The sequence below is a fragment of the Solanum stenotomum genome, chromosome 10 (genome assembly GCF_019186545.1).
Source record: "Solanum stenotomum isolate F172 chromosome 10, ASM1918654v1, whole genome shotgun sequence".
Lineage (NCBI taxonomy): Eukaryota > Viridiplantae > Streptophyta > Magnoliopsida > Solanales > Solanaceae > Solanum > Solanum stenotomum.
Genome location: NC_064291.1, coordinates 47,747,076 through 47,769,455, shown reverse-complemented (window position 1 = coordinate 47,769,455; position 22,380 = coordinate 47,747,076). Strand labels below are relative to the sequence as shown.

The window sequence follows — 22,380 nt, the reverse complement described above, 5'->3', positions numbered from 1 at the left end:
AAGAGCATCTTTTACCTTTAATAAAAAAAAAAAATACAAAAAAGGGTTTTAAAAGAGCTATTGCATAGGAGCGGGGGTTTTACCCTGTGCGCACCTAAAGGGTAGCGGCTGAGGATTTTCCTTGTCATAAAAAAATATACCTTTAAAATATGTAACTTATTAAATTCCTTCTTCATATGAAAAAAATTAAAAATATTGTAATTAAATGATGAAAAAAATAAAAACGCCCACCGTGGGGCTCGAACCCACGACCACAAGGTTAAGAGCCTTGCGCTCTACCAACTGAGCTAGACGGGCTTTGATGTTAAAAATTACTTTTATAGATCATATAGCTATGTTTATGAAGAAAAGCTCATTTATCAAGACGAATATCAAGAGTAATATTTTGAGAAATTACAAGAAACATAGTCACACAGAATTTTTAATTTGGCTAAGACAAATTTCGTTTGATTTGTCTATGTATACAAGTGACATATTTATTTTATTACTTTACCCATCAAACAATGATTCGTAATTATATAAAAAAATATATAATATACTCAACATGAATAGAGTCCGGGGAGGGAGAATGCATACAAATTTTGTTCCTATATGCTTCCGAAATCATTAAAAAATGAGTATAAAATGAATAACGTTTTGTATACAAAGGATGAAACTTTTGATTAAGCTAATGTTTGATCATAGATTTTAAATTAGATTTAGATAATTAATGTTCAAAATATCTGTTTGGCCATCAAATTAGATCATATTTTGGCTAAATATTTTGGCTTAGACTAGTTTTTGGACTTGTGCTCACAAAATTCAATTATTATTTTTTTCAAATAAAACATATGTCCAAATATAACTTCAAAAATTGTAAAAGTATTGTCAATTGTATTGTATTGTATTGTTACCATACATACAATGTTTGTTTTGATTGTTACTTAAAATGTATTGTATTGTATTGTTAAATTTCGTTGTTACATAACAATGAAATCTCCCATTTTATGGAACAACCGATTTGGTGTGCTCTCTTTGTTACTTAATTTCTTTTTATAATTATATCCTTATTTAATATTTCATGATATTATTTTACCATCTACCCTATATTATTTAGGAAAAATTGTATATAATAGCAAACTATTAATAAAAATTAAATGCTATAAATATAGTTTGATTTAATTGTACCCCATAGCAAACTATTNTTTTCGTATATGTATACCAAAGCAGATTATACAACTGCTTTCTTTTGTATATGTATAGCGAAATATACACATTTATATTTGATATGGAGCGCAATTATGCAAAGTTTGTTATAGCATACAAATATGAATTTTGTGTTTGTTATATGTGAAAGTTGCTCTATTATTTAATCTCAATCAAACCTCCTACCCTAGAATAATTAAAGACATTTTAGTAAATTTATAAATTACAATACAGTACGATATAGTCAAATCAAACAATAAAAATGTTATTAAACAATAACAAACAATACAGTCTAGTCAAACATTATATCTACTATACAATACATTATAATACAATACAATACAATACAATACATTAAACAATGGGTAACAATGATTCAAACAGAATGTAAATGATAATAGATGTCCGAACCTTAACCTAAAACAATTTACACTAAAAACAAATATATGATGTAACAATTGCCATACGAAATTATTATAAATAAATGGCTGAAATTAAATGAAGGTATGAAAAAAACAAATTGTGAAAGGGAAAGAAAGAAAGAGGCTCCCATTCAATAATTGTAGTAGTACCATATTTTAGATTTTCGAATTCTTCCACTAAGTTTTGTCACATCACACTTACATCATCTTATTTACAACTAGTAAAGTTTTTGGTAAATTAACTTTTCAAAATGAACATACATACTTTTTTTAATAGGGCCAATATTATTGCTTATTAAGTAAAAAATGTTATTCTTACTTCTTTCCTTTCAATTTGATTGTGCAATTTTAATTTGGTATAAAATTTAACAGAATAAAGAAGACTTTTTAATTTTATTATCTTAAATTAAAGATACATAAAATATATCAACATCTCTTTTAGTCTTATAGCCTTAAATATTTACAAAAAATACACATATTAGAGGAGTTAGCAGTGACAGGCGAAGCTAGGATTAGAAGTTTCGGGGTTCGAGAAAATTTTGTTAATGGGGTTTGAATCCACAACACTAGTGAAAGACATTTTCATCACACCTTCTTTATCACAGAACTGCCAATCAATTTTGTTAGGGATTCATAAGTTAATATAAATAGATATCATTTAATTTTCTAATATACATATAGAGTCTACAAAAAAGTTGATGGGTTTGTCCAAACCTTCACCTAGCTCCGTCTCTAATTAGCACTAAGAGTTTACATCATTTTAGTGAACGAAACAAATAGCTTACTTGTCACGAAGATCCTCACGAACAGCCAACTGGACAAAAGAGGGTGGTTGATCACAATTGTTCACCAAAATGTTGTTACTTCTATTTCCATACTTTGCTAATATGGCATCATCAATTATATATAAAAAGTAGTTTCAGAATTTTATTTTGGATATTATAAAGTGTTAAGTTGGTTATGATAAGTGTTTTATAACGTATTGTATCATATTATTTTGATAAATTTAATATTTGAATAGATTGTATATTTTTTTATTAGTATATCATGTTGCACACCAAAAGTTTGAAGAATAAAATCATTATATTATAAATTTTTTAAAAAAATAGCAGACGGAGTAGAGTTATTATTGATATAAAATTAGTGTGACAAATGATAAAATATGATTATTAAATAATAAATAAAGATAAAATAGAAGAAAAAATTGGTAATAATGCAACCAATCAAATCGATTGTTATATAATGAATGATTAAAAGATATTCTATGATATGATTTAAGAAACAATTAATACGATATAACAAAATTCAAGTAAAAAACAATGTGATACAAGAGAATTTAGAATTTTTTTTTTTAGAAAAAGGCAAACAAACTTTTCAGTAATTAAAAATGATTGAATTACTAACCAAATTATTGAATTTCATATTCATGTAGACACTAGTTTTTTCCTTAATCTCATACATGTAGATAAATTTTGAAAATGAAGTTATTGTATTGTGGATAGTTTTGAAGAGTCCATGTCATAATAGCTAGCCACATAATGTTGGAGGAATTATTTAAAAAAATCCAAAACACAAGTGGTACTAATTAGTAGGAATATTAATATTATTGTTGCGATTGTATTTTTAAATTGTATAATATTAATTTGAAATGAAATTCAACAAAAGAATATGTTCGGTGACGATTTATAAATTAATAACCTCATATAACATTGTTTTATTTTATTTTATAAAGTTCTTTTTTTGAAAAGATGATCCACTTGTTCATTTTGCCCCGGATAATTTTTAGGATAGAAGTCAACTCTAAATTTTTTATTCTATATTAGTCTTTCTTTAAAATTCATATATTTAATATAATTTTACTTTTATATTACTTTAATATTTTAAGTAATTAACCCCTTCAACTTTTAAATCTTTGATATTTTATTTTTTCTGAAGGCTACCTGGATCAAGAAGAGAGATGATGATATTAGATAATTTTTTCTTAATCATGCATAAAATTTTCTTGTTAATGTGACATGGCTTTTCTAATAATATTTTTTATTGGGTATAAAATATGGATAATTTAAAAGAGTTAAACAAAATATTGTTAGAAAAAAGAATAACGTGACATGTCTACCTATTAGGAGAGAAATATGTTTTTATTGTGTTATGTATATTTTGAGAAAAATAAGAATAATTGAGTGATATTATAGTTCTAAAAGAAATAAAATTCATATTCTTAGTTAATTTTTCAAACAGGGTAACTGTTTAAAGATTTTATTATTTTCTTAACTAAAGTTATTATTATGTGATATTTTTTAAAAGAAAAATAAGTTCAACAATCCTAAAATTATATATATCATATTCTCTTATTATATAAGAGACAGTTAGTGCTGAAGCAGGCACATCGACAAAGACGTGCCTGCTTCAGCTCTTTCTGAAAAAAAAAATTAAAAATTTATTTCTTTTGTTCTACTTTAATTTAATTACTGTATAATCTTTTTAAAATTATGAAATCCTTTTTAGCTAAGACTTTTAAAATTGACGTACCTGCTTCATCGTATTTCGGAAAAAAAATCAAAAAATTATTTATTTTGTTCTACTTTAATTTAATTAGTGTATAATTTTTTTGAAATTATAGAATCCTTTTTAGCTCTGACTTTTAGTTCTCCGTCGATGTGCCTGCTTCAACACGTTTCTGAAAAATAATTAAAAAATCATGTCTTTTGTTCTACTTTAATTTAATTAGTGTATAATTTTTTTCGAAATTATGGAATCAATTTTAGCTATGACTTTTAAAATCGACGTGCCTCCTTCAGCGTGTTTCGGAATATTTAAAAAAAAGTATTTCTTTTGTTCTACTTTAATTTAATTAGTGTATAATTTTTTCGAAATTATGGAATTCTTTTTAGCTATGACTTTTAGTTTTAAATTCAAGATTTCACGTTGAAACAGGAACATCTTAGTCGACGTGCCTACTTCAGCGTGTTTCGGAATTCTTTTTAAAAACAAAATACTTTTTTTCCTACTATAATTTAATTAGTATAATTTTTTCAAAATTATGGAATCCGTTTTGGCTATGACTTTTAGTTTTAAATTCATATTTTTTAGTTATTGTTTTATTATTTTGAATGTCGGCAATATTTGTTTATATCTTATAACTACTTTGAGTAAAGAATTAACGGTTGATGACGAAAAATACTTTAATTATAGACATCGTAATGGACCTCTTCACAATAAATTTGCACAACCAGAAAATAATTAACCACTTATATATCTAAAATCATATTAAATTTATTCAACTTTCTAAATTCTACATATATCACATAAATTAAAATAAAAAAATATATTAAGATATTGGGCCCGTGCTAGCACGGGCGCCTGTATCTAGTATATAGATAATTACTTGAAAGTGAACCTTCAACTTTCATTAATAGAGTTATACTCCCTCCGTCTCATTTTACGTGACACTTTTCAGAAATTCAAACAAGTTTATTTTTTACCGTAAGTTTTTCATAGATTTTTTAAATATTTTGAATTATCAATTATTGTGACTTATAGTACTTTTTACGTAGTTTACAAATATATAAATTTCATTGAAAAAAATTGAAGATTTCATGCGCAAATTCTCGGTCAAATTTAAAATGTCTGACTCTCAAAAAAGAAAAAGTGTCACATAAATTGGGACAGAGGGAGACGTAATTTGTGATCATACTGTCTTTTTTTAATTTTACTCAAAAGTGAGTAGTCAAATTTCATTGACTAAAACTATTTGTAGATTTCCTTAATCTCGTTTTAAGAAAATTACATTAATTAACTTGCATAAGAACTAATTTAAATCCAATCGATCTACCTCTCTCTACATAATAAAATAATAATAATATAACATCTTCCTCTCATAGTAGCATCACACCTGATCACAAACACATTAGCAAATCCAGTAAGTACACTGTAAAATGCTTTCAGCATGTTGTGTTACAATTCTACAAAGTAGTTTAAGAAGTGAGTGGGTTTCATTTTTTAATAAAATATTTATTGTATTTTAATTTATATCTTTTAATTCGTTTTTAAAAATATATTCATTTCCTTTTTTGATAATTATTTAATTTTAATTTTTTACGTGATATGTTTATGACTATCAAATTAAATAATATTTTGATACATTCTACACATTTTTAATTAAAAACCACAAGATTAAAAAAGCTTCTCAAACTTTTTAAATTTGATGTCAAGTTTAAATAAGATATATAAATTGAAATGAGAAAGAGTAATAATCGACTTTTCATAATAAACCACATGGTATTTAAAATTTGTACAAAGTCATTAAGCTTATGATGATAGTTTGATGGAAGAACTATTGAAAACACCCCTGAATTATTGACAATTTTAAAAATATTTATTAATTTAATTAACTGAATTTTAATACACCTTGATCTTGCAACATGAGTGAAATACACCCCTAAATTCTTGCTAAGTTTAGGAGTGTTTTTAACACTTCTCTCGACTTTTTATTAAGAGCTCCACACTCCTACAAGAGTTTGAGACCACTAGCTATGTAATGTGGTAGATCGGGTGTGACACCCCTTCTTAAGATAAGAAGTCTCACATTGGCAAATACACACGAGAGATGTTGGATATATAAGTAAGCAGATCTTACCAACTAGTGACGCATTTTAAAGTCGTGCGGATCTTGACCCAAAGCGGATAATATTACTAATAGACTGAGCCGTTATAAATGGTATCAGAGTCACTCCTGTGTCAGCCTTGTTGATGTGAGTCAAAGTTTAACGGGTTTAGACAAATTTCAGTAAGGCGGGGTAAACCTCAATACTGACCCAAAGCGAATAATATCATTAACGGGCTAAGCCGTTACATTAGGGGTAATCTAAATTTACATCATAGTATATCTAAATTTAGTTAGTTATGACTTATGAAGACGAAATTAATAATTTATGTCAAATATATATTATATAAGTAAAATATATTTATGGACCATTTCTTGTTGGGGTTACTTTTGGTGTTTTTCCATTTTTTTAATCCATGTACCTCTTTTTGTCTTGACTCAAAAATCTGTTACACTATACAATACTTAGTAAAATATTCTTTCTACCCACTCTCCCACCTCACTTGTCACACACTATCTCCTCCTTTCCTCCTCCAATCTTGTCTTCTCTGCATTCTTTTTCTATTTCCACCACTGTTTTCATACCTTCATTTTCCACCTCTTTCACACTTCTCACCAGAAAGAAAAAAAAAATCTTTACTTTTCAGTATCAAGAATCTGTAGATATATAAATGCAGCTCTTTCTCAATGACACCCCATTTTTTTATCCTTCAGAGAGGATAGATGAATGAAGTTCTATCTTCATTTGATCATATAAAGGTCTGTTCTTGCTTTTGTTCTCACTCTCCATTTCTTGTTTTTTTCTTCATTTTCTTGTCATGGGGATGGGTGGGGGATCAAACCTTATGCTAACCAGACCAAATTCCAAAATCAGCTCAGGAAAAAAAACATTTTTTTTGCCTTTGGGGGTTTAGGGGCTGCAAATTTGTTATTTTTGGCCTTCTGTTAGGTTTCTTTTTTTTTTCATGAAGGGGTTTTAGATTCAATGACATTCAACTTTTCTATAGTAGTTTTTTCTTGATTTAATTTGATTTTCTATTTTTATTTTGAACATATGTGAAAAAGAAAAGAATCCACATAATGATAAATCTGAAGGTTCTGACACTATCCAAATCTTTTTTATGACTTTTTCATCTGAAAAGAGTTACTTTTATTACGCAAAAAGGTTCTCTTTTTACACCCAAATCCTTATTTTTCTTTAAAATAATGATGAACTATTTTTAAAGTAGTAAAATAAAGTGGTTTTCTTTTTCTTTCTGAACTTTTGTTGTTTCAAGGCTCCAGCAGTGACTATGATGGACTCATATTTTAAGAAGAGTATTTTTGAGCTCTGAGTCAAATTGGAGCCTTAGAAAACTGGGACCATTACTATGATTGGTGTCACAAATCTTTAATTTTTTATGGACCATCTATGATAAGTATTCTGTTTTGATTGGTTTATGGAGCTGTTACTTTTTTATTTCTGTCTTTTTGGGGCACACTGGAATGGGAAGCTTGGACTGTGAAGTTAGCTAAAATTGACTTGTTGAGAGTTACATGGAACTAAACAATAAAAAATAGTAATCAGTTTTAATGAACTTTAAAAGGGTGTTTGGTTTTGAAATTTAGGAACAAATTTTAGTGAAGGGTTTGGTTTAATTGTTGAGCCGAGGATCTATTGTAAACAGCCTCTCTATCTTAAATGTTCGCGTACATGCTACCATTCTTAGACCTCATTTGTGGGATTACACAGGGGTATGTTGTTGTTTTTGTTGGTCTGGTTAAATTGTGGATGAGCTTAAATATTCAAGTTCTTTCATTTTCTTACTCCACTTCTTTCTGGGGATAAGAGGATTAGTGTGGTAGCTTTTACTTCAAAGCACAATAATAATGACAAGTGTGAGAGTTTTAATGTATTTTACTTGTTTGATGACTTTTTTGCCTTATTTTCAAAATGATAACAGTTGCATTAATTGTATCTTGCCATCTGACATTTTCACTGTTTGGTTATCATAGGTGTTTGTTGAACAGCATCTTTTTGAGATAATTTCCAGTTATCTGAAGTACATTTTGGTCTAAACGGTAATCAAGATTGCTAAAGATGGTAATCATGAGGAGTAGACTTGCCTGCTGTACAAGAGATAGAGAGATCAGCATTGACTTTGATGAAAATCAGAGTAAGCTTACCCCTCTTACTAGTTATAAATATTCTTTTTTTGTATTTGGCGCGATGTAGACAATGAAGTTTCATATAGATGATCCCAACTTGCTTCGGATTGAGGGATAGTTGTTAGAGTCGAAGAATATGTCGGTTGGGTGGGCAAAAAGTTCCACAAAATGTTGCTCCAACAATCTCTAGTGTTTTCTCTACTGGGATTGTTTTTAGGTGTGGGTCACACAAAATGGAGTACATTAACATTCCTATGATTGCTATTTGTTGGTAATGTACTTAACAAATAGATTAGTTTCTATAATGCTGCATCTCAAAAGCAAAATTAAATAACGCTATAAATTGGGATTGTATTAAGAGTCATTATCTACAATTTGGTACAAGGACCAGACGTTGTCCACGCCCTTGAAAGAATTGTGGAGACCATTGTAGGGAACTATCATTGATATGAGAGAGCATTTTGTAAAGAAGCTATGAGTGCGGGGTCCCTACTATGCATCAATGCTCTTGTGATATGGCCCTCCATTTTGAAGCATATGTATTTTGACCATGACATATTTAATATCGGTCACGTTTATGTCAGTAGGAAGGTAATGACTTCCATTCTTGGACCATAATAGGAGTAGTAGAGCATTCAAAGTAATATTGCCCTACAGATTTAATGGTTCTTTCAGAAAACTGTAGAAGACAGAAATATTTTTACCTATTTTAAAAAAAGAAAAAGAAAGCTGTAGAAGGTAGATGACAGAATAAATGCCAAGTAACTGTATCAAGTAGTTGCACTTGCATCTCATAGTGAATAGAAAATTAATGTTTCATGTTGTTGAAGTAACTTAGTTGATCTTAAGCTGGGATTAGCGGAACTCTAGTGTGTATCCGGAGGGGGGTTTGCCACATCTTTAGAGCTCCTACATGAACAGTCAAATGTGCCATGAACACAACTTTTTCTAAATTTGGGTAGTTTCCTATTTAGTTCTGCGTTGGGAGTTAACAACGTTAATGATATCTTAGTCATCTGTATGGATAGTTTAGCACAATATCAGGGGTAAATGCCAATAAATTTATAAGTGAATGCTAATATTTAGATTGTGAATCCGACATTTACTAACCACCTTGTTTGTCTACATGTTCAGTGTAGTTTCTTTGACTTCTGTGAAGCACATGTTTCTTGAATCTGAACACTGCCATGTTAGTTATTTGGTGAATGCTTTAGTCTCAGTAAATTAACAACTCAAATGCTGGGATCAATGGCTTGAAACTGCCAAAGGTTGAAAAATATACTTTTTTTCAGTTGACAAACAGTCCTAGGGTGGGACCCAGCACTAGTTAGGCATATTTTGAAATTATAAGTCACATGGGAGGAACTATGCTTTGAAATTTTCTACTTTTTATTTTAATAATTTCATAGATGGGAAGGAGAGGAATACTCTTATATTTTGAAATTATAAGCATACTTTTTTTTTAGCCAAGGTCTGTCGGAAACAGCCTCTCTACCTCCTAAGGTAGGGGTAAGGTCTGCATATACTATATCCTCCCCAGAACCTCACTTGTGGTAGTGATTTATCATTAAGCTCTCCATGCAGAGATCTGTGGTAGTTTTCCCTGGTTCTTGTCTAAAATATGCTTGGTAAAATGGTGGACCTAACTCTAGTAGTTCTTTGAAACTAAAAGCTTCACTACAATTTCATGCAACACCTGAAGTAACTACACAGGGGACAAAGCCTGCTTTCCTTTTGTGAAATGATTTAAAGTTTCTGTTTGTATCAACTGCTACTTCGGGAAGTTTCATTTCAGTTTGTGGCATCTGTTTGTATCAACTGCTACTATTTTAAAAAGAAACGTAGAGCTAACTGATATACACATCTAGTCATCTTTATTTCTTGTGAATATAGGCAAATAACATTCAACAGAAAAGTAGGAATTGTGTGCTTCAGTAATTGATCTTCTTTGAAGATCTACATCTGTATTGATATTTTATTGGTTTACCATTTAAGTCATCCTACTTCTTGTCAAGGAGTAATTTGACAAATTTGTTCATTGAGCTGATCATTTTTTTGTTTCTCATATATTTAACAAAGAGAATAGTTTGCAGTGACAAGAATATGAACATACACATACTTGCAAATTAAATATGCTGGTAGTAGTGTCATGCTTGTGCAACATCCATGCTGTATAAGTAACATAGTCGAATTGCACATTTAAGATGCTTAAATTTTTAGATCTTCTGCAAGTCTTTAATTAAAAGACATATAAATTGTGCATGTTCTTGTGATCATTTTATTTATTCTTCCGTCTTGCAGTCAACACTTAAGCATCATGGCCCGTACTCGATTTTTTCGTTATATCTTATTAACAAATGTTTTGTCTTGGATTAGCCTTTACCCTTCCCTCCATCACTGCTAAAATTAATATAACTTTCAGGAATTACAACATATGATGGCCTTGAAAGTATTTTGAACAGTCGGCCGTATGACAATCAAAGTGTCACTAGCAGAGGTGATGGAGGTGTTACAGATTCCTTGGATGATGATGACTCAAGCAGCAGTTCTAGCAATAATGTTTTTGGATCTTTCTCGTCTCACTGGACAACAATGAAGAGGGATGATCAGGGATCTGAGGAGTGGGATTTCTCAGCAAGCCCAAAACATTACTATGTAAAAGAAAAACCGGCTTATACAACCCAGTTTTCCGATTTGGAAACAATGAAAGAAAAATTTGCAAAGTTGTTGCTGGGGGAGGATGTGACTGGAGGAAGCAAGGGGGTTTCCACTGCATTAGCACTGTCAAATGCCATTACAAATCTTGCAGGTATAAGAGTTGCTAATTTGGTTTTGTTCTCAAGTATTGCCTTGCCTAACTCTTTCATTGTGTTACAATTAAAAGGTCTAACAGGCCAATAAAATAGCTCTATTAATGGCCTACACCACCATTACTATTCCTTTTCCCTCCTGATTTGACATACTGTTACTTGATTTCCAGCATCAGTGTTTGGGGAACTTTGGAAATTGGAGCCACTTGCAGAGGATGGGAGGAGGAAATGGAAGAGAGAAATGGAGTGGTTGCTCTCTCCTACGAACCATATGATTGAGTTGGTTCCTGCTAAACGAACTGGTTCTAATGGCCAGAAATTGGAGGTATCTGTGACTTTTAGCCATTCACTAAATAAATGTATTTCATGATTTCATCATAGTAAAGTTTAATGTAAGCTCAACTTGCTGTTGGACCAGATCATGGTTCCAAAAGCTCGTGCAGACATCCATATGAATCTTCCAGCACTTCAGAAGTTGGACTCCATGCTTCTTGTAGGTGGTCTCTTTAATCCTAGAAAAGTAGACCATTTCTTTTTAAGCATCAATTTGGTTCTAATTTTAAATATTATATTTCTTGAAATGTCTAGGAAGCTCTGGATTCAATGGTTAATACTGAGTTTTGGTATACGGAAGTGGGTAGCCGAGCAGAAGGAAGAAGTAGAAGTGCTGGGGAGAGCAAAAGGTGGTGGCTTCCGTCACCCCAGGTACCCATAGCTGGGCTCTCTGACCCTGAAAGAAACAAATTGTTGAATCAGGGTAAGTTGGTGAATCAAATATACAAGGCAGCTAAAGCTATCAACGAAAATGTTTTGTCTGAAATGCCTGTTCCAACAATCATTAAAGAAGCACTTCCAAAGGCAAGTGAGCTATGTCACTGAAGCTATTTTGTAGTTGCTACAATGTATTTCTTTGTTCATATGAACCGAGTAACAAAATCCATTCACTCTAACAGTCTGGCAGGACAAGTCTTGGGGAGGACCTTTATAGGATCCTGAATGCAGAATCAACATCTGTGGAGGATATGCTCAATTTCCTTAACGTAAGATCTGAACACAATGCCCTTGAAGCTGTTAACAGGTTGGAGGCTGCAATACTTGCATGGAAAGAGAAAGTAGCTGACCATGTCTGTGGAAAATCTCCAGCTCGAACATCTTGGTCTTTCAAAAAAGATCCAATATCTGAACTGGACAAGATTGAGGTGTTATCGAGCAGAGCAGAAGCTCTTCTGCAGCAACTCATGAATAAATACCCAAACCTTCCTCAGACATTCCTCAATGTGACAAAGATCCAGTATGGCAAGGTAAAATTTTGTCCCACTAGCTACATCCATAAGATAGAATTAATATAGAAAGGAGAGCCTTGTGATAAACATTACTTCATTTTTGTTTTAGTTCTCGAGATTCTCAATCTTTTTTATTAGTGGGGAGGAATAGAACGTGAATGGCTGTTTTCAGATGAGGAGAACTGTTCCTCCGTAATTTAAAAGAAAGCTAGAATCTTTCTGTTGATAAAGCTAGATCATCTGTGTGCTGCATGTTGAATTGTTTGTACATTCCGTACTTACAGTAGTGGGTTGGATAGTGTGGGTCTGGGAGGTCAGAAACATTGACATATTACCAATTTACAAGACCTTGTTTCGAATTTTGTCATGTTGCTTTTAGTTAGAGAGTCTTCAATAAATGGTCCTAGCAAACAATAGTATTGGCAATTATTTGCTTAGCTTATATTGTGTCTCCCTAGTGCTATGAGGCGTGTATACCATGTCCAGATTATCAAGACTCGAAACGAGTCATTGTATTTCATGGCTGCTTAATGTGTTCTTAATTGTTTTTGTTCTTCTCTTATCGTTGTAGGATATCGGGTGTTCAATTCTTGAAGCATACTCTCGTGTTCTGTTGAACTTGGCATTCAGCATCCTGACTAGGATAGGAGAGATTCTGCAAGAAGACATTTTGAGCAATCCCAATTCTCCCGCGGCTTCATGCCACCTTCCTGGCATAAGAATTGCAGGATTGACAGATAGTCCCATGGCTAGTCGTGTGAGGCACTCGTTGATTGATCAGATGAATAAAACAGATGGACGTTGTTGTGATTCTCGTCGTACCAATGCTTCTGATATAGATATTGAGTTTGCTGAATCAAGATTAAGTTCAGTAACTGCAACTCCAAGCCGAAGAGTGTGGTGCATAGGCAGAGAAGCTTGTCGCAGCATGTCTGCTGCAAACTCACCTTGATAAGCAAAGTTTTATTTTATTAGTCTTTAATGTAGATATCTATATAATATCATTTCCATGTCAAAACAACAGCCTTATAGCTTGAGGCTGAGTTTTCATGGGTTATCATTGGAAACTTGCCCTCATTTACAATATACAAATCGAGTTGAGCATTATCAAGCTCCCGTTTGATTATAGATTTTGAAGTTGAATCTTGAAAATGTGAGTTTTTGAAGTTGTGATTCTTTAAACTTGAAGTTATGTTTCGACATGCATTTTACTTGGAAAAAAATTAAGTTTGTAAAATTTCTCCAGATCATTTTTTGAGACCTTAAAGATTAGCTTTAAATTTGGCCTGTATGAGTTTATGTTACGTGACATGAAATTTGAAAATTGGTCTAACTAAAAGAATGATAGACATAATATTATTTTTTTGGTTGATTTCTCATCCAATGTGTAATATCCATTTTGAAGCTTTAATTAAGTTGGAATTACTCGCATAAGATCAATTAAAGGAGAACTGTTATTTAATAGAATTTGTTCTATTTCTACCGTTGAATTCAAGATTTTTGATTAAGAAAGGAGTGATTCTATTCATCTCACTATAATCCTTGATATGATAGATGCAAATCACAACAATATTAAAGGTGCATACACAAATTGGTGATGCTAGCAAGTAGCAAGATCAATAAATATACATGATGTGTTTGTTCTTAGATTATCTCATCATATCATCATATATATTATTAAAAGTGGGAAGAATCTAAGTCAAAAGTTGAATTACGAAAATATCCTTTAAGTATTAATTTATTTTCTTGAAATTATTTAAAATATTATTTTTTTCATTTACTATCTCCGTCCCTATTTAGTTGTCCACTTTAGAAATGACACACAGATTAAGGCAACAATAATTAGCATAGTGAAGTTACAATTTTACCCTTATAGTATAATTTACTTCCAAAATAAATTCACTCAAGATAACCAATCAATGATGGAAAGTTCATAAGTTTATTTACTTTATTTATGACAACTTTTCACTTTAAATAAGGGTATAATAGGAAAAAAATTGTTGTCCTTTCTTGATTTGTCAAAATGGACAACTAAAAGAGGAAATATGGACAGCTAAATAGGGACGGAGGGAGTAATATTTATTTTGGGATTCAATGAATTTTGACTGTTCGTATTATAGTAATTAATACTCCTATTTCCAAGACTTACAATTCAATACACATTATTAAATTGCAAGTTATTATTAGCAAGAAAAAATCAACAATCTTTACATCTTTCACATAGTAATAGTGATCATAATCATAGTTACTACTCCCTCCGTTCCATTTTGTATGTCATCCCTTTCTAAAAATAGTTGGACCACAATATATGTCATTTTATAAAATTTATGCATAAATTATCATATTTTGTCCATAAACCCTTGATAGATTAATTAATTAATCTTGAAAATGTAGTTACTTTGACTAACCTAGGAAATTTACAAGTAGTTAATTTCATTGAGAGAGTACTTCATTCATTAATTAACTACTTTCTTTATTCACTACTTATTCTATAAAATCTGATTTTGAAAAAAAAATATCAACAAACAAATTAAAAATAAAAAATGAGAAAAATTCGAAAATAATCTAGAAAGTTAAAGCTTCAACAAATTTTATCAAGGAAGATGACATTTCAAAAAGTTCAAAGGAATTTTGTGATGTTGTCATATTTGCTTTAAGAATTTATATATAAAAATATTTTAAAAAATATTTTACACAAAACATATAGGAAAATTGAGGTTGGAAAAACTTGATTTTTTAAATTTTTTGGATCAATTGGTGAAAAAATTTGGCTTCAAAAATAAACTCTAAAATTTAAATAGTCATCCAAATGCATTTATATTTTTGAAATCTAACATATTCATCATTTATTATAAAGTTGTCTTAAGAAAACATTAAATAAGGGTATAAGGGTAAAATTACCTCATTTCTTAATGCAAGTGCAAATGAAAAAGGTGACATGTAAAATGAGACGGAGGAAGTATAATTTTTTTAATAATTAGTCATAATGATTTTCCATTACACATTTAATATATTTAAATTCTTTTACATATTTTATCCTTAGATTACAGTTTTATTTCTACATTACATTTAAATGTTATAAATTGCTTAATAACTTAAATATTAAATAGTAAATAGTAAATCATCATATTAATATACATAAATTACCACTAACTCATCATTATGTAAATGTATGTAACACCCACTAATTGTATTCATTATGTTTTTTACTCTCTCATCGATAATTTCAAATGGATTAATATCATATTTGTGACAGCTCTTTGTGTTTCTCAATGTTATCATATAAATAGTGACATTTGACACAATAATATTGTACCCACTTAAACCAATTGAAAAAAAAAGAAGAGAAAATCTCTATGCTCTCTTCTCTTGTCTCTTTTTATTTGTTTAGTTTAACCTTTATGTTTCTTGTTTGTTGTTATTGTACAAATTTCTATTGTTGTGTTGTTATTATTATTGAGAATTTGCCATGATTTGTTGCTTTGTATACATTAGCCTATCATGTGGTATTTTAGTATCCTCATTTGAATATTGAATTTGTCCAATTGTTATTTATTTTTACTTTAAGTACTTTTAGTCAATTTTACAGTTAAAAGTTTATTTTTTAAATTAGGAAGATATCATATTGAAACAATGTTGAATTTTGCAATAAAAATTTATATGGAGTATTTTGAGATAAACGTGCAACGCACGTTTCCAGATCTAGTTCAATTATAAGTATGCGTGTAAGTATTTAGCCGTTAATTTTGAGAGATCTTGAAGATGCTTTTCATTTTATTTTTATAAAAATGTAGTAAGTTTTATCGGACAATATGTTATTAAATGAATTTTATTTGTAAAAAATAATAATTTTGTGAATAGACATTATTAGTGTTTTTCTTGAAATAGACATCAAACAACTTTTTTTTTAAAAAAGAATATTGTAATTATAAAAACCATTTTCAGTTTTTGTTTATTTTGACTTACATCATTTATTTATTTCTTCTTTCGATTCATTGTAACAAAAACTCCGTGACTTTGGCGCGAAGATCTCCGAGTACCCACTTTTGTCACCACGAGCTCTAATTAGCAAAAATTTAGGCATGTGCTAATTAATTAAGAATTTTTGCAATATACCATGAAAACTAAATTTGAATTAAATTAAATTATATAAAATTACAACCAATCAAGAAACAAGCTATTTTTTTTTCAACAAACGATTTTCTAAGTACACTTAAATTTAAGCACTACATATGAACCGTTCCTCCTTTAACTAGACGTTGATTTTGAGTCCTAAATACAAAATATCCTTGGAAAAAATTGCTTTCCTCGAATGGACCCTAATCACCATATAATGGGTCCTATGCAATACGAGTTCAATTTAATTGAACTTCAACGTGAATATTGAGTACCAAATAAAAAAAAGATGCTACATATGCTAAATATTGTATTTCTTTGAGACCAAAATTAGTTAGACAGACAATTGAGTTTCACTTTAAACGTGCATACACAAATTGGTGTTGCTAGCCAGATGAGATTTTATATATATATACACTAGATAAGCGATGCCCGTGCTAAGCACGGGCCCAATATGTTGGATTTTGATGTAATACTATCACACATATGTACATCATTATACATGTATCATTGGATTCTTTTATCTCCAATATGTATTCATCATTTTCAATGAGTAAAAGTTGTAGGCATCAACTTAGCAAATAACTTTTTTATCATTCCTAACACCACCGTGTGGAGAAGTTTAGGATGAATACTTGCAAAAGACAAGTAATATCAATAATTAAAACATGGAAATGGATGTCAAACTATTCAAGAAGTATTGAAACTCCCATGCACATTATTATTTTTCCAACAATGAAGAAGAAAAACTAACAATATTTTACCAATTGCAATATTTACTATTAAAAAAAGTACAATGTGCAAAACTAATAAGAATTCCAAATGTTTATTCAAATTACCAACCAAAAAAGATTATTCAATTATAAAAAGTGAAGNCCCCCCCCCCCCCCCCCGAAAAAAAAAGAAGAAAAGAGGACATCAGCATCCTTCTTTCTTTTTAGCCTTGAATTGGCAACCAAAAAAAAAAAAAAGAGCAAGACATTGCATATATACTATAGCTTCTAATATATAATAAAATAATATAATATTTTTTTCTTACTGAATAAGATCCTAAATACATACAAATTCATTTCATCAATAGAGTTACATTTTCTCTACAGTCAAATACATCACAAATCCCCTTCCTCAATCGATAAGAATTGTGAAATGACTTTTATGCTTATGAACAATGTGATCAATCATTCATGATCCTTTTGAAAGTTGTCCTTCGATTTACTTCCTTCTCCAACTCTTCCATCACCCCTACTTCTTCCAGTTCATGCATCAATCACCATTAATCCATAGTTCTTGCATCAATCATCATTAATCCATTCTTAGATTCTCCTCTTATGTTGTAATAGTATTACTTTTGTTTACTGTTGAAACAGTGTTCTGTGTAATTTTACAATTCTTATTAACTTAGGTCCTAAGAACAAGCCAATGGAACACCATTGAACTTCTCTGAATGATGAAGCTGCAAATTCAGTTATCAAACAAATGCATTAGAATATCTTGCCAACCGCTAATATTAATCGTACTACTTAACCGTCGCACTAAGTGTGATTAAAATTAGCGAATGAGTTGCAGTCACCTTCCTAGAATAATGTGCATTGGCCACAGGTCCAACATAGAATCTTTTGTAAACCAAACCATCGTGAACGACATGTATGCCGTTCCAAATACTGTGATCCCCAGCCCCTTCATAATAGAAGACCATTTCATCACGAAGGTTGTTCAGTTCGAGAAGTCTTTCTCTTAGTTTGTGGTGCAATTGCAACAATTTAACTTAACAACAATCTTATCATAATCACCACGAATGAAATAAGGCATTTAATTTAAGCTCCAAATTGTCGAATTATAAGTGGTACACTGCTAAAAAAATACAATGTGCAAAACCAATAAGAACTCCAAATGTTATTCAAATTACCATCCAAAAAAGACGATCCAAATGTAAAGAGTGAGGTATATAAGCCTTGCATCTGATAAAACTTCCACCGTTGAAAACTCAAAAAATTCTCAAAATTTGCACTATACGGTTCTCACCATTCTCTATAATCCACAAATTATCAAGGACCATAATAACCTTAGGGGTCCTTTATTTCATTAGATAAGGTGGCATAGCTCATTTGTGAAACACACTCCACAACCACATTTATGGAACTACAAATACATTTTTTTGACCGTTCTAATTTGCTTAAACATTAAGTTTTTTAGATAATATTAGTTAGAATTGCAAAGGTATCTATCTATAATTAGAGAGACTCATATACTTGCTAAGAAGGACATGCCTTCATGTTTTTAGGTTTGTTAAGTTGATTTTGAAAAGTCCTATATTCATTATGTTCTAGTGACAAGCTACAAACAAGGTAATACTTCTAACAAATAAGGGAAACAATGAAAATAGAAGTAGCTTATGGGGTGAAGGTGACGATACCTTAAATGGACCAAAGATTAGTATTTGCAAGCCATTCATTTAAAACCTCAAAATCTCCCTTTTGAAAACAGCTTCGAGTATCCACATTGTTGCTGATAATATGAAGCTGTTGAGATGAAGATACTACAGACCATGAGTATTAATCTGAGTAAGAAAAAAAAATCGTGACTTCATAATCCAGAGAAAACAAACCAAGAGAGAGACCAAAAAAGAGGCGGGAGAAAGCTCAGAAAAGTTGGGCAAACATGACAGATATTTGGTGGACGGATAACACCACAATCAAAATAATGCTCAAACAACAAACTCAACTACCTTCCCCCTGACCAAAACAAGAACACTATTAATTAAATTAAAGTAGGGGCAAAAAATTAAAGGAAAGTGATAGCTTTTAGTGAGAAAGAACCTTTTTTTCAACTAATAATTCTCAATCAACAGTGAGACAATGCAGATACTTCTAGAGAGTAGTAACACTCTTAAAACGTTTTTTTTGTTAGGCAAAATCTCTATGGTGCAGCAATCTAAACGTTCTACTTTTAGTGAACTTGTTGAACAAAATAAAATCATCGTACAACGCAAAACTCTCATCACAACTCACGATTCTAGCTCAAAAGTCTGAACCAAATTTTATCTTGCTGAAACCAACCATCCCTGATTTGCGTAGAAAGGAATAAAGCAATATAATGTATGTTCTTCATTTCAAATTGTTTGCCTAATTTTGACTTGGTACGAAGTTTAAGAAAGGAAGAAATATGTAAAATGTATCAAAATGTCCTTTAATATCGTGGTGTTAAACATGTTATGTGGAAATTGAAAATTAAAGAGTTGCAAAAAAAGAAGTAAAGAGGCATCTTTTTTTTAAACAAAGGAAGTAGGTATCAAAATCCATATTCTTAATCCAAACACAGAACTAACATCTTGTGAGAAAGTTCAACAATTGATTATAAATAAAGTCAAAACAAAAAATCCACAGAGAAATTTGTAAATTTCCACTTCCAGTTGTAAATTTCCACTCCCAGTTGATATAATCTAAACGAGAAATAAGAATAATTTCTAAGTAAAACATAAGAAGAAAAAAGAGAATAAGATTAGACCGTACGAGTCTCATTCAGTCACCAAAGCCTTGTGCACCCTAATAAATTGACAAAGCTTAAAATAGTAATATGATTTGATCTGAGATGAAAACTTAAAGAGGATTAAAAAAAACCTAATGCTAAACTTCCTTATTATTGGAATTCTGAAAAGATTCATATGGTTGCTTGACCTTAGCCTTGCCTCTGGGTTTGAGAGAGAAATTAACGAGAGAAGAAGGAAAGGGAGGAATGATCGAGAAGCTCCTAAGAAGAAATAATTGATTCAAAAGACAAAAATACCCCAACATTTGTTTTAAATAACTAAAAAGTACAAATCTGTCTAACTTTTATTGCACAATGTACAATAAGATTATGATGTGGTCGTCTTGGTTCATCATGCTTCTACATAATAGAAATATATATATATATATATATATATATATATATGTTTATATCACAATTAGATTATCTTATTTAATTATAATACCCCTGAACTACAGGAAAATGTTTAAAAATATTCTTTTGGTAAATCAAGTGCAATAATTATTATTGTAAAAAAATAAAAGGTTTATGTAATTGTTTTTATAGATCCGCGGTAAAACAAAAAAGAAAGTGGTAAAAACTAATCTAAAGCACAAGTAGCGGTTACTCTTTAGCTAATCACAACTGCACTACTCTTAATTACTTAATTTACTATTTACTATTTGATTATTTTTATTTTTATTCTTTTTTTAGTTCATTGTAACAAAAGCTCCGTAACTTTGGCGCCAAGATCTCCATTTTCTGTTTAATATTATTGCAAGTTTAAGTTGCTCTTATATTTACGCATATGCTAATTGATTTAGTCAACCTTTCATAAATAATCTAACTATTGTTGAAGTTTTTGCACGGATAACTTTATTTGGGGTGATTTTTAATTTTGCCCTAAAATATGATGATATTTAATTTTTGTTCATATGGGTCAAAATATCTTTATATGTTATCTAATTTCACTTGACATAATTTAGATTTTTTTTTGCTTATATGACGTAAATTCTTATATTAAGTTATCCAACACAAGTTGTGTAGTATATAATTCGCTTAGTATAAATTTCACAGAAATATTATGATACGAAAATATAAATTTATATTGAATCGAAATTGTTTGTTATTTTAGTGTTGAGGACTAAAACTAAAGACTATCTAAAATTAAAGAATAGCCCGGCCATTTGTGCTAATGACCCATTCTTCGCCACTGTCCTAATTTTAAGCCCAAATATGGAGAAATGGGGCCTTATATTTAAAGTTTTATGTTGCTAAAAATGTTGGAAAAACATGAAAATTCGTATGGAGAAATTTTTAAAAATAATTTCATTAGATTATTGCGTAAACAACTTAAAGAAGAAAAAAAGGAGACCATTTGGCGCGTTGTAGAAAATACATTAAAAAAGTTTCTTTTTGGAAACCTCAAACCTAATAAAAATTTATTACGAGATACCAAAAATTATATATTTAGCACACTGCAATTTTTGTTGTCCTCAAAAAGCTTGTGATCATATATTTTCAGAGATTTACTTATTTCTTTTTCAAGCTACACTTTAGAAAGTAGTTTTTTTCGTACCTTAACTCTTAAGCGTTAAACAATGAAAATAATAATTTAAAAAAAAAAAAAACTTACTCTCGTAATTGCTTTTTTCAACAAACTTTCGCAAAACATAGATTTTTTTTTTTTTTTTTTGTGTGTGTAGACTTTTATCATTTTCAATTATAGTAATAATTTCGAACTTAAAAACTACATTATTTAATTAGGTATTAATACGAATAAATACTTACTTTGTATCATAAAGCCACTAGTTAAAAGGGATTATAAAAGACAAATTGGATCATTTTTTCCCCTTATAAATGATAAAACAGTATAAGAAAAAAAGAAAGTAAAAACAATTACAGTAAAAAAAAAGAGTAAAGAACGGTTAATAAAGTGAAATCGGTTAATGTCCCTATAACTTCTCCATTACTCTTCTAAAAAGTAACTGTCATTGAGATCCCGCACCCCCAACCCACCCACCCACCCCTCCGCCGTCATCATATATTAATCTCAACACTAATTACTTAGTTTGTCAGCCACAGAGAAAAACAAGACTTGTTTGTTAGGTCTACTTTTGTTGAACAAGTGAGGAAAAACAGCAAGATTCACCAAGACATATAATATCTCAATTAAGGTAATTATCCTTAAACTAATTTTATCTTTCTTACATTAACCACTTCATGTTTAAGCTACTATACTAGTATTTGTTACTTAAGCTCATTTTGTATTTTGCTTGTAAAGGGTGTGTTATTGGATCCATTGAAGA

General features: G+C 30.2%; 1 protein-coding gene and 1 non-coding gene across 3 annotated transcripts; one reads left to right on the top strand and one right to left on the bottom strand.

Annotated features, from left to right (window-relative positions):
• Positions 1-224: 224 nt before the first annotated feature.
• TRNAK-CUU (transfer RNA lysine (anticodon CUU)) lies at positions 225-297 on the bottom strand. Its single transcript has one exon. It is a non-coding gene; the product is annotated as a tRNA-Lys (tRNA).
• Positions 298-6,731: 6,434 nt separating this feature from the next.
• On the top strand, positions 6,732-13,579 carry LOC125841238 (rop guanine nucleotide exchange factor 14-like). 2 transcript variants are annotated; one of them, XM_049520325.1, is made up of 8 exons: positions 6,732-6,969; positions 8,206-8,366; positions 10,781-11,167; positions 11,339-11,493; positions 11,587-11,661; positions 11,757-12,026; positions 12,122-12,469; positions 13,023-13,579. In XM_049520325.1, exons 2-8 carry the CDS (start codon positions 8,291-8,293, stop codon positions 13,401-13,403), a joined length of 1,692 nt encoding a protein of 563 aa, XP_049376282.1. In that variant the 5' UTR covers positions 6,732-6,969; positions 8,206-8,290; the 3' UTR covers positions 13,404-13,579. The 2 variants fall into 2 exon arrangements, with proteins under 2 accessions (XP_049376282.1, XP_049376281.1); XM_049520324.1 differs by lacking the exon at positions 6,732-6,969 and adding an exon at positions 7,337-8,088.
• The last annotated feature ends 8,801 nt before the right edge of the window (positions 13,580-22,380 follow it).

Excerpts from the sequence above, each read along its gene's own strand:
- LOC125841238 (XM_049520325.1), top strand. The coding sequence starts at position 8,291 with ATGGTAATCATGAGGAGTAGACTTGCCTGCTGTACAAGAGATAGAGAG. Across the intron at positions 8,367-10,780 it reads TGACTTTGATGAAAATCAGA|GAATTACAACATATGATGGC; the intron begins GTAAGCTTACCC and ends TATAACTTTCAG. Across the intron at positions 12,470-13,022 it reads CAAAGATCCAGTATGGCAAG|GATATCGGGTGTTCAATTCT; the intron begins GTAAAATTTTGT and ends TTATCGTTGTAG.